We start from the raw sequence: 19,125 nt of genomic DNA, 5'->3' as shown, positions 1-19,125 counted from the left end.
ATACTTTGTTGTGGGATGGCTCCCTACTTTGGGTGTTCTGCGCTTCTTCTTTCTTCCTACTTGTGTAGGTGTACCCCCCTGGGGTTGACGCAAAATTATGACTTGATTAAGCAAAAGAAGCCTCTACAAAGGGAACACAATGAATGAAACGCTTGGCTGTATATATACTCGGGTGACAAGAAAAAGGGCACATGGATCTCAAGTGGGAATCACCCCCGTTTGTTACGTTATATGTCGTCCCTCGTAAGTCAAACGGAATAGGAGTGATTTTCCATCATCCCTGTCGGGGACTGTAGATAGCGCTAAAAAGTTACACAAAGAAGAAGAAAAAAGTTGGCAACGTAAGGATGGTAAACTCACTAAATGGAAAATATAATAACTTAAAAAAGAACACTCCATGTATCGACGGGACGAAGGAATGATCCCATAGACAAATATATTTAAACACAATGGATGAATGACGTAAGGGTTGATAGCCCATTTTAAAAAGACCATCTAGCTGTACGACTAACCATTTTTTTTTTTTTTTTTTTTTTTTTTTTTCTGTTCCATTTTGCAGAAATGTTCTGACTTGTTCAGGCAAAATATTAAAATGGGAAACTGGAAAAAGTGGACGTGCACACACGGATGCCACATTCCACTTGGGAATTTTTTTTTCCCCCTTTAGGCAGCACTCATTTAATTTTGTCCTAAAAAATGTCACATCAAAGTACACATCATAACGTTTTTTTCGAGTTAATAAGAGATGGTCTTTGTAGTAGCTCGTTCAGGGGAGGGGGCCAAACATAAGTACATGTGTGTATTTGTATGTATACCTATCCTTACGTCTGTGGAATTCCTATCCCACCCCCCCTGACAGGAGCGCACACGCAACTGCACGTAGAATTTGGAAGAAAACCAAACCACGCAGTTTGTCCACAAAAATTTTCCAAAAAGGTTACCAACACGAGTGAGTTCATTTTTTCCTTTAATGAAAGATGGCATACGCATAATTCTCTTGTTATGCTTATCTTGAAGGGAGCAGGACGGGGGCACTTTCTCAAACCAACTTCCAACATGGAAGTAGCACATATGGAACGGAGGGGAGGTGGAGGGGTTTGCCCACTTGAACAGAGCGCGTACAATTTTTTACATGGTCACTTGACAGGTAGCTCTTCCATAGGTGTATAATATGAACGTCCATGTCAGTGTTCAAATTAGCCACCTGTGTAACGTCGCCTCGTGTGTTATACTATATGTTGCGCTGTCCAATTCAAAAAACACATAAATGGGAAAAAAAAAAAACAAAAAAAAACAAAAAAAATACGTGGAGAGACAGGGACAGACACGCCCATCAGCTCTGTAACTGTCACATGCGTTTCATTATTCACTAGCTGCACTGGGAGGTGAATCCCCCAATTGATGTTCCTTCGATTGGTGTTCACATGCGCCAGTTAGGATGGGCCATTTATAGACGCACACATCGCCGCTACTCCATGGCAACCATCGGGGAGTGCCTCTTCCTTTTTTTTGTTTCCGTGCCAGTAAATTCCCAGAAGTAGGAGAGGATACTGAAGTTGTGGATCTCCCTGAGGGGCTTCGAGGGCAGCAGAGAAAAATCCGCGAAGCATTCCTCATGGGCGCACCACTTTTCGAAAGCCTGCATAAGTGGGTGGAGGGTACCATACGTGAAAGATATTGCACTATATATTGACAGGTTCGCCATCTTAGCGCATATGAGCTAGTCGCAGGATCGGTACACCGCGGCATTGTCTTCCAGAGAAAATTACCGTGACAAACAGCGGGAAGAGGACCAATAGAAGCAATGTGAACACCCAGAAGAGAATGGCAAAGATAACCCACCCCTGGGGAATGAGCTTCATCTTCTCCTTCAACTCGTTGCTATAGAACACCCCGTCGGCAAATTCAATAAAGGCAGAAAGCAAAATGGACGTCCCGATGTACTTTATGCACACAGACCAAGCCATAGAAATACTCCCCATGAACACATTCCCGCTAATGATTCGTTGTAGCTCCTTCCGTAGTTGTTCGATGTTCCCGATGTAGAGGATGTACAGAATTTCCTGTGGGGAGGATACAAGGTGATGAAATAAAAAAAAAAAAAGAGGAAGAGCACAACGATGACGACTATAGCATGCGGCTTGGGGACAATTAGTAACATCCGCACGGGAAGGGAATGATCTTATATGTGTGTTTCCCCGCTCCCTTTCTCACTTTTTCTTTTCTTCATTTTTTTTTTTTTTTTTTTTTTTTTTTTTTTTTTTTCGTACCTTGTAAGTAAGATTGTTCAACTCTTTCTTCTTCTTCCCCTTCTTCGTATTTATTTCCTTCTTGAAGACGCACATGGCAACCAGGGTACTTATGGCGAATATTCCTACCCTCACAATGTACAGTACGTACACATGGTAGGGGAGGTAGTTAAAGAGGATGCTGATGGATAAATTCAATGTCCAGTAGGTCAAGTTGAATGAGAGTACGCCTGTCGGGATGTTTGTTGGAGGGGGGAGGGACGAGGTGAAGTTGGACGAGTTAATGAGTGATGGTTTATTTATGCGTCTCTCCATTTGTGGCTGCAGGAGGTATATAACTACTCTCCTATATGAAATCTTTGTGGAGAATTCATCAAGTGATGTTTTCCCTCTCTTTCGTGCTTAACGGGGTTTAACGGTGTTTAACGATTTTTTTTTTTTTTTTCCCCCCTTTTTTCGTATTTTACTCTTCCTGGTTAGATGGCGACACTGAAAGTCGATGTTGTAGAGCCAACCGAGAATGATGCATATTAAGAGAGAGACGAAGACTCGGGCATTTTCCGATATAGTAAGGGACAAAAACCATAGGATGTTTTTTGTATCCTTGTTGGAGATGAAGAAAGAAGACAAGAAGAAGAACAAGGAGAGAGTTAAAATGATGGTTCGCTTCTGAATGTTCTTGGAAAATTTGAAGTTTCGTATTGTCATCACTAGGACTTCACACTGTATAGCTAGCGAGGCACATGACAGGATGGTGTAAGACCCGTAGTACAGCATGCACAGGGTTTTCTGCGTGGACGAGGAATAGATGGAAAGAACACCTAAATGGAAACAGATGCACATAAGAGGTACATCTAAGTGAATGGGCACAACTTATTTTGCACCCTTAAAAAGGATCAGATGATTATCCCCTGGTCTATTTTTTTTTTTTTTACCTCCATCTTCTGCAGGTACGTAAACCCCACGGGGAAGAGAATAAAGGAGCAATCCTTCCTCGAAAATTCCAGCATGTCCACGAAGTTGGTGTTGATGCTGTTTGCGATGAAGCCGATGACAGAAACTGTGGGGGAGGTAAGCAGAATATTAAGCGGGATGTCGAACAACGGGAAGAAGACATTTCACGTGGTGATTAACATATGGCATGGAGCAATATCGCCTCTGTTGAAAAGGGTCTCCTTTTGCGCTCCTCCCCAAGTTACCTGCTGAGAAGAACATGAGGGAGGAGATGATGGAATTCCACGTGGTGATGGCATATCCGTCGAAGGCCAAGTTGGTTCCGATTCTGCAGAGGGTGGAGGTGGTAAAGAAGTGTGTAAAAGGGATGTTGGAGGTGAGAAGTTTTTTGTAACTTCGCATACGAGGGGATTATATACCCAGAGGAGTAATTTCATTCCACCTTTACCTGGTTTTCGTCGCGAGGGAGGCGTAGATGCCCATCCCGATAGACAGCTCGTACAGCGAGAAGGAAACGCACTGGGACCAGATGGAGGAGTAGGTGTACAGATAGGAGAACTTCCAGGACTCTACATGGAGGGGGGGGGGAGTGACGAAAAAGACAGAGTTGATATTGTGAAGAACACATGTGGTATCAATAATGGTTAGTTGTCTCCATCTCGTAACTTACTGAGAACGTAAACGTAGGCCTGCGTGGCGCTCGTCAAGTTGAACATGGTGGCGAATTGCGTGATGGAGAGAAATCCGATGAGTAGTAGAACAAGGGCAGAGGAAAAGGCAAAGTTCGTTAATCCCAGAAGCTGAAAAATTGTAACAAAAAAGTTACACACAAAAAGAAAGATAAAAGTATCCTTATCGATGTATGATATTCCATCAGAAAATATATGGGCGAAATTCTCACTACTATTAATGTGAAGTAATCTATCATAAAAAAAGTTGTGTGGAAAAAATTTGTTCTGATATATTAGGAAGGCTTTTCCTAAACTGTTTGGGACACAGGAGGAAATGGATTTAGAGTAAAAGCAGAGTGGTCTGTACTTATGGCATTTTATGAAATCATTTCTAATACTAGTACAGAAATTTATTTCGCTGTTGCTTAGCTTCCATGGAAGATCCTTCTTAAATGAATTAATTAAATAGATGAAATACTCTGCAGCGGTTCTGTAAGTATTTATGTAGCCATTTATGAGACACGTTAGAACCATTAGGAATCCAACAGATGCGCACTGTTTTAGTAGTCTATAGAAGATAAAGGGAGACGATGTCCGAATCAGCTGTCCTACGTACAACTCGAATGTAAGGATAGGATGAGAAACAAAACAATAACATATAATATATGGGAGAACAAATATAACTCCATGCCAGGTAGACATCAATGACCAAAAAGTTTCTATATTCCCAACGCCAATGGCTATGGTTAAACCGAGAAGGAATAAGGAAAGCCTTTCCAACCAGTATCCTTTACTTAATTGATAATCCAACCATTTCAACACTTTAATATTAGCTTTCTTCAATGTCCTTGGGTTTTCAAATAAATCACTTAATTGAGATATATACTCTGGGGTATACCTTAATTTAATTAGTTGTTCTAGAAAGTTAGTTTCTTCCTCTTCTTCTAACAAATTGCTTGAATCACTCATGCTATTTAGATCCCGCAAATCGCTTAATATATTTGTTTTGGATCTATTTCCCCCGGGAGAAATATCTACAGGGGCTGGTACGGGAAGACCACTGTCTGTTCCCTTTTGAGAAAACAAGCTGTCATTTTTTTTTACTGTACCTACTGTAATGTTGTTGTTGGTTAATCCTTCCAGGAGAATTTTTCTCCTGTGTTGTGCGTCTTTGGGCCCCTTTCCACTGAATCTCCCCTCTGCAAACAACTTCATGTACTTTTTCCTAAACAGAATTGCTTGCTCTTTTTTCTTTTCCCGGTAGAGGTACTCGTTCAGGTTCCTTTCATGTGTGTAATCCATAGGTTGGGGCGTTCCCTTTAGGTTATTCTCTGTACCCGCCTCTACCCCCTGTAGATCGTCGTTGTCATCTCCGAAGTACCTCCCCCGCCGCAAGTTCCTTTTTATATTAACGTAAAAGTTATTTTGATACTTCTTCCGAATGTACTTGTTTCGGTTGTTGTACAGGCTGAGGGCCTCGTTGTAAATCATCTCCTGTTCATAACTCCTCGTGTAGTTCGACCTCTTCACATAATCGATGTAGGAATCCATATTGTTGCAGTTGTATACGTTAGACATTTTGTAGTAGGTGTTATTTTCGCTATATGTTATCGCCTCGTCGTATAGCACGACCCGCACTTTCTTCATAGTTATCTTTTCCGGATTCCCCAAACCATCTCCATTTCTGTCCTCCCCCTCGGACAGGTCATTACTGCTTCTGCTGAAACTGGACTTAACTTTGGAGAACATATCTTCAGGCTTTGGTGATGGTAATGGGTTGAAGTGGAAAACGGTTCAAGTACAATCCCCAAAAGTGGATGCTTCATGCTGGAGAAATTCTCAACGCGGAAGATCTCCCCCTTCTAGCTAGCTCCTCTGATGAAGGAGGAGCTATGCGGCGCGCTGCCAAAAGGGTCTGCTCGCCCGTCCCGTTAGACTCTCCGGGGGGAAATACACACGGGTGTAAAAGCACTTGTGTGTGCCCATTTGACCGTTTGCCCACGCAGTCTCGGTGCGAACAACGAAAAGGGGAACTGTAAACTGTAAACTGTAAACTGGAAACTGGAAACTGGAAACTGGAAACCGGTTACTGGAAACTGGAAACTGGAAACCGGTTACTGGAAACTGGAAACTGGAAACCGGTTACTGGAAACTGGTTACAGGAAACCGGTTACTGGAAACTACGGAGAATAGTAAAAAAAGAAGAAAAAAAAAAGTGAACAAACGAAAGAACGCAAGAACGAGAGAGTAGGAGAGCGATCGATCTGTTGCATCTCCGATAAACCCGTTCACCTTTTTTCCTTCCCCCAGAATTAACCCAGTTGCCCCTTACGGGTACCTCTCCCCCCCTTCAGTCATTTTATTCTTTGAGTGGTGCACTAACCAACCGACCCTCTTGTTCCCTCTAGTTGTATTCTCCCCTAAATGGGAAAAAAGGGGGGGGGGGGGAGAAGTACCCCTGAACGCTTCGCATGGTTCCCAAAGTTAACCAACTGCCTGTTGTAAATTAAAAAAAAAAAAAAAAGGGATGTTTGTTTACCCAAGGAGGTTAAGTCTGTGGAAGTTTCACGCCACTTCCCAAGAACTTGCGCGGCACGCTTTCTTTTTAAAATGAATAGCCAAAGCGCACTGCGCCTACTTCACAGGCAACTCACTTCAGCCCGAATGAACAAACGTTTGAGGAGATGTTTGGAAAAAATTAAAAGTTTTCTCCCGGGAAAGGAGGGGGTTAATAACCTGCCGAAAGGCGGGCACATGAACAGTCACGCAACTAGGCATATAACAAATCGGATAACTAATCAGATAATTAATCAGATAATTAATCAGATAACTAGGCACATAAAAAATCGCATAAAAAATTACACACTTTATGGCTGTTGCGGGCATGCGGGATTAACTAAAGGTGTAGCTAATGACGTCGCTGACCAGACGGTATGATGCATCCGGGGTACCCCCCTTGAGCCCCAACTTTGTCGTGTCCGACTGGGGGAAAGCGCTTTCCCGACATTCATCACTGCAACAGTCACTCTCCCGCCCCTTGTCCTCCATCACATTCTTATCGACGCTATTCAAAACGGTCAGGTACTCATCAAAATTTGCCCAGGGATCCGTTTCGCCTTCATCGGGGAGGGAGTGCCACGGGAAGAAATGCTCTCTAGCCTCATCAGGTTTGTCTTCTCTGTCGTTCGGTAAAATAGGGGCAGCCATATCCTCAGCAGCCATATCCTGTTCAGCGATATCCTGTTCAGCGAAGGATCTCCCGGGAAGTGCATTTCTTTTCACTGCATTCGCTGGGTCACATGTCCACATTTGCGTATCGATTCCATTCTTCCTACATCTCTCGATTAGCCTTTTTTTCTTTGCATGCACGATTTCCTCTTCATTTTGAAAGACACATTGAGTGATGTATGCATCTCGTTCTGGTCCTTCTTCGTATGTCTCGTCTTGACCAGATGGAATATCCTTAGATGTGTTGCGGTCCCACTCCACAGCTGACTCGCTCACAAAGTGCTTCTTCAAAAACTGGCTCAAAATACCATCTATTTTGAAAGAATCCCGATCGTAGACAATTTTTGTTCTGCACGAGGGGCATTTATCGATGGAGTAGTTTTGGATGGCTGTGGCTAGACAGTTCCAGCAGAAGGAGTGGAAGCAAGAATTTAAAGTTACGGGATCGTGAATCAGACACAAGCAGATTGGGCATGTGTACTTCTCCGACCTCACGCCAGAGTTACACAGCTGCTCCATGAACTCATCTGAGATGATATTCACAGAAGTGATTAGTTGGGGAAGCTCATCGGAGAGGCACCATGAGTAGGTGCCCACAATGTTACCCACTGCGTCTGCCACCGTATTGCTCATGGTGCTGGATGTGCTTGTTGACATGGCCTTTGCTGTGAGGTCTGACGCCCCATCTGATGTCCAATCTGATCTCCAGTCTGATCTCCAGTCTGATGTGGAGGTAAGGTGATCCAGCGGGGAAAGCCCCTGTCCATCGATTCCGCACCGCTTCCGCCTCTTCTTTAGAATCTTCACCAGCCCCACATAATTGTATACCACGTACGTACGGATAACTTTACACTTGTTCGAGAGCAAACTCAATCGGATGCAAAAGTCCAGCACCTCCTCAGACACCACTCCCCCCTCCTTTAACATCTCCAGTAGATTATCAAACGAGCAAATTTTTTTATTCACTTTTAACTCTTCACTGTTGAAAATGCGCGAAGCAAATTTCTTCTCAATTTCATTCTTCATGCCATTTATTTCAGAAAATAATTTCCTAAATGTCCTTTCAATATTTTCCAAATCTGAATGTAATAATTGTTCGAACTGGTCATTCAGTTGCTTCCTTTTGGTGTACTCTCCTTCCATCCGATTTTCTCTAATTTGTTTGATTAGCTTTTTTAGTCCTTTGTAACCGAGGTAGTGCATCCCCGGGTGGTTCTGCATCTCCCTCCGTATGTTCTTTCCGAACTTCATCCTTGCTACGGTGTCAGTGTGTGTATGTGGGGAGGGGGGGAAGCTGATAGGAACGCCTTCTGCGAAAAATAAGCTACTACTGCTGGTGCTGCTACGAGTGAGGGTGGCGACAATGCCGATCCGACTGCTTCACTGGAAACGGTATGCAATAGGTAATCACCAAAGGGCACGAAAGTTAAACCTTCCTTCAGGTTCACAACGTGGGCTTACAACTTATCTCAGAAAGTTCCCACGGGAGTTCCACCGACGGGTTTATCGCAGATGTGGGGACAGACAAAACCACGCTCCAACCAAATGGGCTATAACAATTTTTCTCAATTACACAAATGTAAGAAACGAGAGCCAGCAAAAAATATTTTGGATGTGCAACTGGGAAAACTCACTAATCAGGTATGTCACAACTGAGGCGCGGGAAGAGGGGAATAAGTGGAGAAATGTGTATATTCAGGGATACCAATCCAAATGGGGGATTAAAAAAAAAAAAATGGACGAAAACACCAATAAGGCTGTGTTAGTCCCATTGGCGCCTTTGCTCAACTGGGCTTCACCTCTCGGAAGCCAAGTGGCATGACCGCTCAACGATACATTTGCTGCAACGGGGTAAGCCCTCCACGCTCACTTCTCTATAAGAAGTGATGGCCATTACACGGGGGGGGAGGCGCAGAGCCGAACCTGCGAAGCTGCAGGGCGACAAAAATATATATATATATATATATATATATATATATATATATTTATGTAGGAAAAAAGGGGAAAAAAAGGGGGACAGAAAGGGATATGCAAAATGAAACGAAAAAAATGCGGCACGGATTATACGAAAAAGGCGTTGTACGGGGAAAGCAGAAAGCGCAGCATAATTGAAGCAGAAGGGTAAGAAAAATGGAGTAAAAAATGACGCACGTGTGAAAGGAATGATTGCGAGGAAAAAGGAAGTTTGCAGAAATGCGGCAGAGACGGCTATGATGGAGACGTTTTAGCTCAGCATATTGCAACTCGGGCGATGCGTTTTTTTTTTTTTTTTTTTGTTTTTTTTTTTTCCGGCATATGCACTTGTAAAGGTTCAAGCGGGCTTGTAGTTAAGTGACGTTTTGAAAATGCGAAAAAATTGGGATGACCAAAAAAGCAGAAATCTCTGGATTGACGGGAAAAGCAGAAGTTTTCGGAATGATGGGAAGAACGGAAATGGCCACAGAGGGAATGTCCGCCCAAGCCTGTCGCCAATTGTTCGCTCGAAGCGGCTGAGCTGTTTAGCCCCGTGGTATGCAGCACCAGGTGTACACGACATCAAAATGGGCAAAAAAGGAATAACCATATGCAGATGAAAAAATGTTGAATAAAGAGACTTCTCTCGAAAGCTAAACAGTCCCGCGTGCATCGACGCTCCAAATGGAGGTAAGTAATTGTTCGGTGTTAAAAGTGGACCACGCACACAGTTGCGCGGTGGGCACTGTTTTTTTACCTGAACTGTTCAGGCGATTTGGGGGCAATTTTGCGCTGTTTTGGCAAGTTTTTTTTTTTTTTTTTTTTTTTTTTTTTTTTTTTTTTTTTTTTTCTTTAGCCGTCAAATGGCTAGTTGCCCTGGTCGGGCAAACATCGTAGGAAGGTATACACAGTTGTCGAATGGTGCCCCCGTCTGGGGCTCTTTTTAAAATGTTTTTTCAAAATTGAATTTGCAAAAGTTGTTTTGTTTTTTTTTTTAAATGCATTTTTTGCGTATGCTCGTGAATACGTAAAAGGGGTGGGGTAGAAGTACGTGTACGCGACGGACACATAACACATGGGCGCAGTTGGGCACATGGTGATAGCTTAATATATAAATATATTCACAGTTGCTTCGACGTTGCTTGGCGTTGTGTTTTCACACCATGCTCATCTTCCGGCAAACCAAATGAAAGAAAAAAAAAAAAAAAAAAAAAAAAAAACACACACACACACACCCACGGGCTGCTTCTCGCCACACCTTCCTCTTACTGGTTGATATACTCATTACAGTCGATCTTGTTTGGCATTTCCGAAATGGCAACTTCAAAACGGGTCTGGACCTCATTCAATGCTAAAGTATCCTCTTGAGAAGAAACGAACGTAACGGCGAGTCCCTTGGTACCAAATCGACCAGCTCGACCAACTCTGTGAAGATAAGAGTCTGAATTTTCAGGCATGTCATAATTAATGACAATGTTTATCCTCTCAATGTCAATACCTCTTCCAAACAAATCAGTGGAGACTAAGATTCGATTTTCAAACTTTTTAAACTTATCGTATCGTTCAATTCTCTCCTGTTGATCAAGGCCACCATGGATGGCAATGGAAGGGAAGTTGCATTCGGTCAGCAATTTATCCAAGGTGATAGCCCTTGTGACAGATTTTACAAAAATAATAACTTGGTTAAATTCTAAGGCGTCTAAAATTTCAATTAGTTTTCTCGTCTTGTCCTTTTCTTGTAACTTCACATAGTGTTGTAGCAATCCGTGCAGCTTCAACTTGGCTTCATCATCAATAAAAATTTCCACGGGGTTTTGTAAAAATTTTTTACATACATCTCTCATTTCTTTTGCCATAGTAGCAGAGAAAAACATAACCTGTTTCTTTAAAGGAGTAGAAATAAAAATTTTCTGCACATCACTCCTCATGTCCAGCTTTTCCAGACACTTATCACACTCATCCAGAACAAAATGTTGTATTTTGTCTGTTAATAAATATTTTTCTCTTATAAGTGCCAGGATACGTCCTGGGGTTCCTATAATAATATGGGGAATGCTTTCTTCCTTAAACATTTTTATATGCTTGCTCATTGAAATTCCTCCATAGACCACTTCACATCGGACTCCTTTTAGGTATTTACTAAATCGATCGAATTCGTTTTTGATTTGATAAGCTAATTCTCTTGTGTGTGCCAATCCGAGGCATCTGACGAATTTATTTTTGGACGCGCCATCTCCGTTCGTTAGGCCTCCTCCGATGTTGTTGCTGGTGCTGCTGTTCATTTCCTTCTCATCCTTTATATCCTTTTCGTCGTTCGTTTCCAGCTGCTGCAGGATGGACAGTACAAACACGGCTGTTTTACCCATTCCACTTTTCGCCTGGCAGAGGATGTCGGTACCTGTGTGGGGAAGGGGAAAAATGGGCGGAGTTGCAATATGGGCCAGGTTGTAATATGAACGAAGTTGCAATATGGGCCAGGTTGTAATATGAACGAAGTTGCAATATGAACGAAGTTGCAATATGAACGAAGTTGCAATATGAACAAAGTTGCAATATGAACAAAGTTGCAATATGAACAAAGTTGCAATATGAACGAAGTTGCAATATGAACGAAGTTGCAATATGGACGAAGTTGCCTAGGTGATGGTTGCACCCTTGGCTTAAGCGTCGAGATGCTCTTTGCTGCTAAGAATTACCCGTGATGGCCGCGGGGATGGTTTCCTGCTGCACCTCCGAAGGGTGCTCGAAGCCGCTCTCGCTTATGGCCCTAAGCAACTCCGGCTTCAAAAAAAAATCCTTAAAACCTCCCGTGTGCACCGTGGCATAGCTGCCTCGCATGGCGCCATTTTCATTCACCCCCTTGTTGTTGTTGTTTAAAAGACTGTTGTCCAAATTGCCCTTGACATCCTTGGCATCTAATATGTTTTCGTCATCTTCGTAATCCACAAGTTCGTCCTGCACGCTGTGGTCCATGGTGGCCATGTGGTGTTTTTTGTCAGTGGAGTTACCGAGCTGGAAACTACGCGGAGCAAACGACGTATTGTAGAGATAACTGCACAAGGGGCGGAGGTGCAAGTGCGATAGGCGAGGGAGGGGGTTTGCGCAAGGAGAAAAGAAGGAGTTTAAAAAAAGGGTTAACAAAAAGGGAGGGACTTTTTGGGATGGAGGAAATCCGTATGGCGAATGGCGCTTTTACCAACTCGCTCACGTAAATATGATTTTAAAAATATATGGTTTCCTCACAATTTGCAAAAAACGGATGACACTTGCCCTCTATATATAGCGTACAAAGATGAATTAAATGTTCTTTTTTTTTTTTTTTTTTTTTCTCCTTTTGTTTTTTGTAGCTTTGCAAATAGGCTGTTTGTTTAAATCACTCATTCATTTTCTTCGTGACTGCCTGCGATTGATATATATCTCCTTGTGGCCTCGCTAAATAGGTTAACATACTTTTCGTTCATTGGTGAATTTGGCGAATTGTTTCTCGCTTGCTTTTTTATTCCTTTCGTTTTGTATGTTTTCGTTTTTAAAATTGGTAATTTGAGTTTCGCCCTTTTTTGTTTTACAATTTTTTTTTTTTTTTTTTTTTTCCGTTTGACTATTTGGCCTGCACGGTCGTTTGTTCACTTGGCCATTAGTTTCTTTTCTTCTTTTTTTTTTTTTTTTTTTTTTCCCGTTTTCTTCTATTGCCATTTTATTCGCCCGCATAGTTTTTTCCCTTCTGCAAGTGTTGGTTAAACTTTGGTTATGTTGGCCATTTCGCCTTTTTTTACATTTTATAATTTTTTTTCCATTTTTCTTTTTTTTTTTTTTTTTTTTTCTCCGGAGGTGATGAGAAAAGGGCATACTTTCTCCGCCTAGGGCAAGTATGCATTAACCATCTGTGGGAAGGTGAAAAGAATGCAAAGTTATATATGCATACCAACACATTTAAGTATATAATACTATATCCTTTTTTACCTATTGAGGTGTGGGGGGGTATGTCGCTAGCCGCCCCCTGGGAAGGGACATATTCCACCGTGTATGCTGCACGTATGCCCAGGAGGCGCATACAGAGGGGTGAAAGCGTATGCTTTTTATGTGTCAGTGCAGGGGTGGAAAAAAAAGAGCAAGGAACAATTTAAGAGAAATTACCACAAATTGCCCCCCCAATGCAACTCCACAATTGCCCATTTTTACGACACCTCGTTGGAAATAATTATTTACGTGCATGTGGGTACGCCCCTCTATGACCTATTGCGCCAAGTTGAGGGGCGCAAAGATGCACAGTTGCGTATGACAGTTTATTGCAGTTTCCTACTTGTGCAATCGAAGGAGGAAATAAAAAAAAAAAAAAAAAAAAACACATCTTCTGGGAGAAGTGTGCTCGGTGTGGGATCCAACAGTTGTTGCCACTACCCTTCTTATGAATCATCCCCACGGTGGAAGGGGGGTGGGGACTCCTATATATATATGTAACTACTTTGGGCTATCCACACCGAGTGAAATAGGCCCGTGTATTTTCCAACAAGAAACTCCTTATCGGTGTTTTCCTACAGAATGGTGTGAATAACCCCCCCCTCGTTGGAATTGGATTTTTTTTTTTTTTTTTCTCCCCCAAAGTGTACCCATTTGGAGGAGGTAAATGCATCCATGACTAGCCTTTTATGAGCGAACTTTTTAATGTAAAATGCGGATCAGAGGAGTCTACCAAATGGGGGTAAAGTCCCAGAGGCGGAGAATATTCTCCTATATGGTTTTAAAACACATGCGATATGTCACCATCTGTATGAAAATACACACTACTAAGACGTACATATTTTAACAAACTGATGTCTAGGAAAATGCTCACTCGAGCGAAGGACAACACAACAACCTGATAATATGGAAAAGAAATCCTCGATTGACAACAATTTTTTTTTTTTTTTTTTTTTTTTTTTTGCTTTCCCCTCGTGTGAATGAATAAAACGTTCTTGTGGTAAAAATTATCAACCCCCATATGAGCATAGGAGAAAAGGTCATTCGTGTAAATCCAATGGTAATTGCAACTTTTGCATGACGGCAGGTAGGATAGGCAGAGAGAAAACAAAGTTGAACTTTTCTTCCTCTCCACTGGTACAGTATACAGCTAGTACCACCACGCACACATATGAAAATATCACGAAAGATTATATGAAATCGTGTTTGATGAAAAATGTGATGACACTCTCTGGTGCTATCGAACGAGAAAGAAGAAAATTTCTTCACCTCAGTGAGACGTTTACATATATATAAAAAAGGGTGTGTCTTCTCTGCCAACTTTACTTCATCCCTTTTACGTGTACCCGATAATTCGGGGATGGGAACATAAACTGTTGGTACAACATTGGGTTAACTTGGTGATATATATATATATACCTCCCCTAAGTAGACGCATAGGGAATGACGCAGAGTGTAGCGACCCTGAAAAGCATACGCGGCATGTAAACCGCTCCGTAAGACAACCCGATCAAACTTCGCTTCAACAAAAAGGTAGCTGAAAAATCATCACATCGGGGGATAACAATACAGAAAAGAAAAAGGCCCACTTGTATGTACAGTCCCCGCCAGTTAGCTAAAAGTATATATGAACAAAAAAAAAAAAAAAAAAAAAAATTTTACTTTTTCCCCATCCAGTTGGCCCCCTCTTATAACCCATTTCATTATTTTATTATTTTATGTATTTATTTATTTTTTATTTATTTTTTTTTGTGTACGGTTGATCAATTTCTGGTTAACTCCAAGTAGTCCATCAAAAGGGTGATTTCCTTTTTACTTAGTTTGATAAAATTTTTGCAAGGTGTGAAAAAAGGGAAATTTACAGTTGTGCCTTTCCAACAATTGGCATATCTCCTCGGCATATATACACTTATGCGATGCATACGTATAGTAATGTCATATGAAAAGGTGGCACTTAACCCATATATTGGAATTTTTTTTTTTTTTTTTTTTTTTTTTTTTTTTTTTCTGTTTTGCTTTCCCCGAGATGAGCAGCTCGTAAAAACAGCCTTAAAGGAAGAGGAGGAAAAAAATAGCGTGAACACGTTTCCGTCCCTCAGTCAGTTTTATCACTTTTCGTTCCCCTTTGCCTTTTTTTTTTTTTTTTTTTTTTTTTTGTCGTTTATTTGTTTATTTGTTTACTCGTTTGTTCGACTGTTCGATCGTTCGATCGTTCACTTGGTGCCTTTTTTTTTTTTTTTTTTTTTTTTTTACAATCTTCGCAAGTTCACCTCATCAGAAGTGACCATCCGACGCGTTTCCCGGTTGGACTTATTTGTTGACAAGTTGTTATGAAAAAAAAAAAATTCACATTTTTATTTCCTTTCTTTTTTTTTTTTTTACCCTTTGGTCCCCCAAATTGCATGATCTGATTTATCGTTATTTTATTTTTTTTTTTATTTTCCATAAAGGGAAAAAACAAGTTATAACAGGATTGCTCATCGGAAGAGGAAAAATAAAAGAAAAGAAAAAAAAAAAAAAAACACGATTGCAAAATAGGCAACTTTGACTCAGTGTGAAATAAAAGTATCGTAAAAATTGGAAAAGAAAAAGCACGAAAAGAGGAAAAACACACAGCTCGGGAAAAGCGCTTCACGTCCCAGGCTGTGTATCCTCCCATATACCACTTTTAATTTGCGCAATTGCGAACTCTTATCATGTTGTTTTATTCCCATTCATCCATCTTTTACAGAGACGAGATAATCGAGAAGATTACCCATTGTTTGACCAGACCATCTCCACTCGCCCATATTTATATCGATAGCACCAGTCACCATGTTCGAAGGAAAGCTCCCCGAATTTATGGTTGATGAAAACCACCCCATCGGGTGCATCATCAGTGGCATACAAACTTTCGTCCATGACAGTGTTAGGTTAATAAGGAAGTGCACCAAGCCGAACAAGAAGGAATACACGAACATTGTGTATGCCTGCTCTTTTGGTTTTCTCATCATGGGATTTATTGGATACACTATCAAGCTTGTATTCATTCCGATAAATAACATTTTCGTGGGTTCATACTAAGGGAATTTTTGTGAGTAGATCTTTTCAGCGGGCCTTTCGGGAGGACGCAGGACAGGACTGGCCACCCCCAGAGGCCCATTTCCAACTTTTGCTCAGTAGCGGATAAATCCCCCTTTCTTCTATGTGACTCATGGGGAAAGGAAGAAACAGTTGTATTCTCCATCGGATGGAGAAATTAGAGGAGCAGTTGGCGACACAGAGGAATACATGGGGAGAACCTCTGTGAGGACGCACAAAAAAAAAACAGACGCGCGACTTCATCGTCCGGCCTGGAGGAATGTGATGATGCATATGTGATGTTAAGGAAGTGTATTTTTTTTCCTTTTTTTTTTTGCCTTTTTTTTTGCCTTTTTTTTTTTCCTTTTTTTTTTGCCTTTTTTTTTAAGTTTCCCCTGAATAATAATTAAATGTATTTTTGTTGCAGGCGTGCCCTTGCATATCTGGGCGGTCACTCTCCCCACTGGCAAGCGGGATATAGAGTAACTGCCGCAACGTGAATGGAAATCTTGCTGTGAACGGTAGCATGTGTGAAAAAGCACCTGTGTATATGTGCGTAGACCAACGGTTTATTGCCCCTTTTTTTTTTTTTTTCCAACTGAAAGAGTTAACATAAAAAGGAAATAAAAAAAAAAAAAAAAAGTGTAGCACATGAGTAGACGTTGCACCATCCTTGTGCATCCTGCCGCTGCTTCGACTATTACTGCCACAGTTGCTTTGGGCTGAACATTAATGAGGGGGGGAAATTGCGCTAAAAAAAATTTCTAATTTTTGTCAAGTGGTAACGATATGCGGGTGAAAAACAGCCAAGGTGATCTCCACTAGGGGATTGAAAAAAAAAAAAAACGGTTTTTTATAACTCCATAGAATAACTGATATAATATGTGGAGACGCTCTCCAGTCATCACAATATTATTTCGCAAAAAAGTTACATAAAAAGTAATGATAAGTTGAAGGGGCCTTCGAAAATGGTGCGCACTCCGCGTTGATATACCACGCCTATATTTTATTGAGGAGCGGGAAATTTGGGCTTTGCCCATTATTTTCCTCAGTGGGTTATTTTATTTTTTTTTTTTTTTAAATTCGCACCTTTTTAAACATATATGCCTCTCTATCTGTACGTACAAATGCACAACCCCGGTGGGCATACCATATATCCAGGCCTTTTTTTTTTTTTTTTTTTAAAGTGCGCACAGAAGCACTGAATTAAAGCTAAGCAGAAAGGGAGGGGCAATTTACTTTTCCCATCCTGGCGGGGCAAAGCAAGAAAAGGGCGTTTTCCTTTCCCCCCCCCCTCCGAGACTGGGAGAGGGTAAAGTGGTTTTTTTTTTTTTTTCCCCCTTTTTTCTTCTCACCCCGTCAGCGTATTCTTTCAGTAAGGTTGAAGTTTGGGTGCGCCCCGCTGAGATTGAGTCCTCTTTTTTAAAACGCGCTGGGGAATCAGTAAAATCCCCGTTTTTCTTCTCCACCTCCATTTTGGGCATTTATAATCACCAGAAGTTGTTGCGCTGGGCGATAGGAAAACCAAAACGTTTGCGATGAAAGTAAAGTGAATACGTGTATCCTTTATATGCAAAAAAAAAAAAAAAAATAATAAATAAATAAAATAAATGAAGTAAAATAAAAAAAAAAAAAAAAATCAAACAATTAAGTTGATTCTTTTTTTCTTTTCTTTTTCCACAATTTGGATTTATAGAAGAAATTAAAAAAAAAAAAAGAAAAAAAAGCGAAGAATAATTTTTTTCCCATTTTTTAACCCTCCATTTTGTTTCAATATAAAAAATGTCGCGAAGAACGAAAAAGGTAAGAAAAGGAGAAAGCATGAATATGAAAAAAAGAAAAGGGGGGCAATCAAATTAGAAGTATGCCCACTTCTTTGCATGATGTGGTAGGCAAGTGGAAAGAAGGATTAATGGGCGCTTCTTAAATGGTTTCTGTAACGAGGAGAAGCCTCCCATGACATCATTTCTTATGTGTTAGTGGGGTAGTGGCAACTCCAATGTGATGATCAACTACATTATGTTGTTGTGTGGCGTACTGTTGGTGGACAATGGGGGGGGGAGGGCATCATTTTTTTCAACAATTCTTCACGCTTCTCTTCCACTGTACTCACCTGTTTGTGAAGGTACCAGGTGGAGGAATAATCTCACCCATTTCAGTGTGGGCTTCCATATCCACTGGAGCAATTGCCACCCCCTTAAAACGTACCAATCGTATTTTCCAACCCCCGATATATTTTTTTGCTCATACTTTATTTTTTCCCTCCTCTTAGGTCGGCTTAACGGGAAAGTACGGAACGAGGTATGGATCTTCCCTCCGTAAGCAAATCAAGAAAATAGAACTTATGCAACATGCCAAGTATATGTGCAGCTTCTGTGGAAAGGTAAGAATAGAGATAGAAAGAGAAAAGCTTCGTGGAGGTTGTTAAGGCGTGGCATTTGGAATGATGAGAAAAGGCGGGGGATGGAAAGAGTTGTTCCTTCCTCCTGTGGGGGTGTAGTGTATACATGTACCCCCTCTGTGTCGTTTCCTAACTGAGACTAATCCATCACTGATCTTTTCATCCATTGCAGACGGCAACCAAAAGAACCTGTGTAGGCATATGGCAATGCAAGAAATGCAAAAGAAAGGTGTGCGGAGGAGCCTGGAGTTTAACCACCCCCGCAGCGGTTGCAGCCAAGTCAACCATCATTAGGCTGAGAAAGCAAAAGGAAGAGGCACAGAAGTCGTAAGGAGATTCCATTTGCGCATACAATGATGAAATTTAATCCGGAAAGGGGAAAGAAGTGGATTATTCCACTCGACGACAGATTAGTGCTCCTTTTCCAATACACGGAGTAGCGAACTCTCACCTAACCTTTAAGACGCACGCGCAATGGTCCAATTCGATCGGGTCAGTTTTTCACCTGCATGGTGTATTTTTTTTTTTTTTTTTTTTTTTTTTTTTAATCACTTTTGTGTACAAGCCATTTATGTAAAAAAAAAAAGAACCTTTTAAAACGCGAATGTTGAGTTTATTATTTTGAGTGATGGAAAAAAAGAAAAAGAAAAAT

At 41.2% G+C, this 19,125-nt stretch overlaps 5 protein-coding genes across 5 annotated transcripts; 2 read left to right on the top strand and 3 right to left on the bottom strand.

Annotated features, from left to right (window-relative positions):
* Nucleotides 1–1,468: 1,468 nt before the first annotated feature.
* Nucleotides 1,469–5,623, bottom strand: PKNH_0411500 (transporter, putative; the record flags this gene model as incomplete). Its single annotated transcript, XM_002257903.1, has 8 exons — nucleotides 1,469–1,639; nucleotides 1,770–2,063; nucleotides 2,271–2,479; nucleotides 2,717–3,038; nucleotides 3,185–3,309; nucleotides 3,449–3,531; nucleotides 3,652–3,772; nucleotides 3,874–5,623. 8 exons carry the CDS (start codon nucleotides 5,621–5,623, stop codon nucleotides 1,469–1,471), a joined length of 3,075 nt encoding a protein of 1,024 aa, XP_002257939.1.
* A 1,143-nt stretch (nucleotides 5,624–6,766) lies between these two features.
* Nucleotides 6,767–8,353, bottom strand: PKNH_0411400 (RING zinc finger protein, putative; the record flags this gene model as incomplete). Its single annotated transcript, XM_002257902.1, has 1 exon — nucleotides 6,767–8,353. One exon carries the CDS (start codon nucleotides 8,351–8,353, stop codon nucleotides 6,767–6,769), a length of 1,587 nt encoding a protein of 528 aa, XP_002257938.1.
* A 1,967-nt stretch (nucleotides 8,354–10,320) lies between these two features.
* PKNH_0411300 (ATP-dependent RNA helicase UAP56, putative) lies at nucleotides 10,321–12,037 on the bottom strand (the record flags this gene model as incomplete). Its single annotated transcript, XM_002257901.1, has 2 exons — nucleotides 10,321–11,453; nucleotides 11,752–12,037. 2 exons carry the CDS (start codon nucleotides 12,035–12,037, stop codon nucleotides 10,321–10,323), a joined length of 1,419 nt encoding a protein of 472 aa, XP_002257937.1.
* A 3,789-nt stretch (nucleotides 12,038–15,826) lies between these two features.
* Nucleotides 15,827–16,075, top strand: PKNH_0411200 (Sec61-gamma subunit of protein translocation, putative; the record flags this gene model as incomplete). Its single annotated transcript, XM_002257900.1, has 1 exon — nucleotides 15,827–16,075. One exon carries the CDS (start codon nucleotides 15,827–15,829, stop codon nucleotides 16,073–16,075), a length of 249 nt encoding a protein of 82 aa, XP_002257936.1.
* Nucleotides 16,076–17,854: 1,779 nt separating this feature from the next.
* Nucleotides 17,855–18,804, top strand: PKNH_0411100 (60S ribosomal protein L37ae, putative; the record flags this gene model as incomplete). The annotated part of the gene is made up of 3 exons (XM_002257899.1): nucleotides 17,855–17,875; nucleotides 18,345–18,455; nucleotides 18,646–18,804. The coding sequence occupies 3 exons, from the start codon at nucleotides 17,855–17,857 to the stop codon at nucleotides 18,802–18,804; spliced, it is 291 nt and encodes a 96-aa protein (XP_002257935.1).
* Between the last annotated feature and the right edge of the window lie 321 nt (nucleotides 18,805–19,125).

This window comes from Plasmodium knowlesi (genome assembly GCF_000006355.2).
Source record: "Plasmodium knowlesi strain H genome assembly, chromosome: 4".
In the NCBI taxonomy this organism is placed as follows: Eukaryota; Apicomplexa; class Aconoidasida; order Haemosporida; family Plasmodiidae; genus Plasmodium; species Plasmodium knowlesi.
Note: the sequence above shows the minus strand (reverse complement) of the source record. Positions and strands in the feature narration are given on the sequence as shown.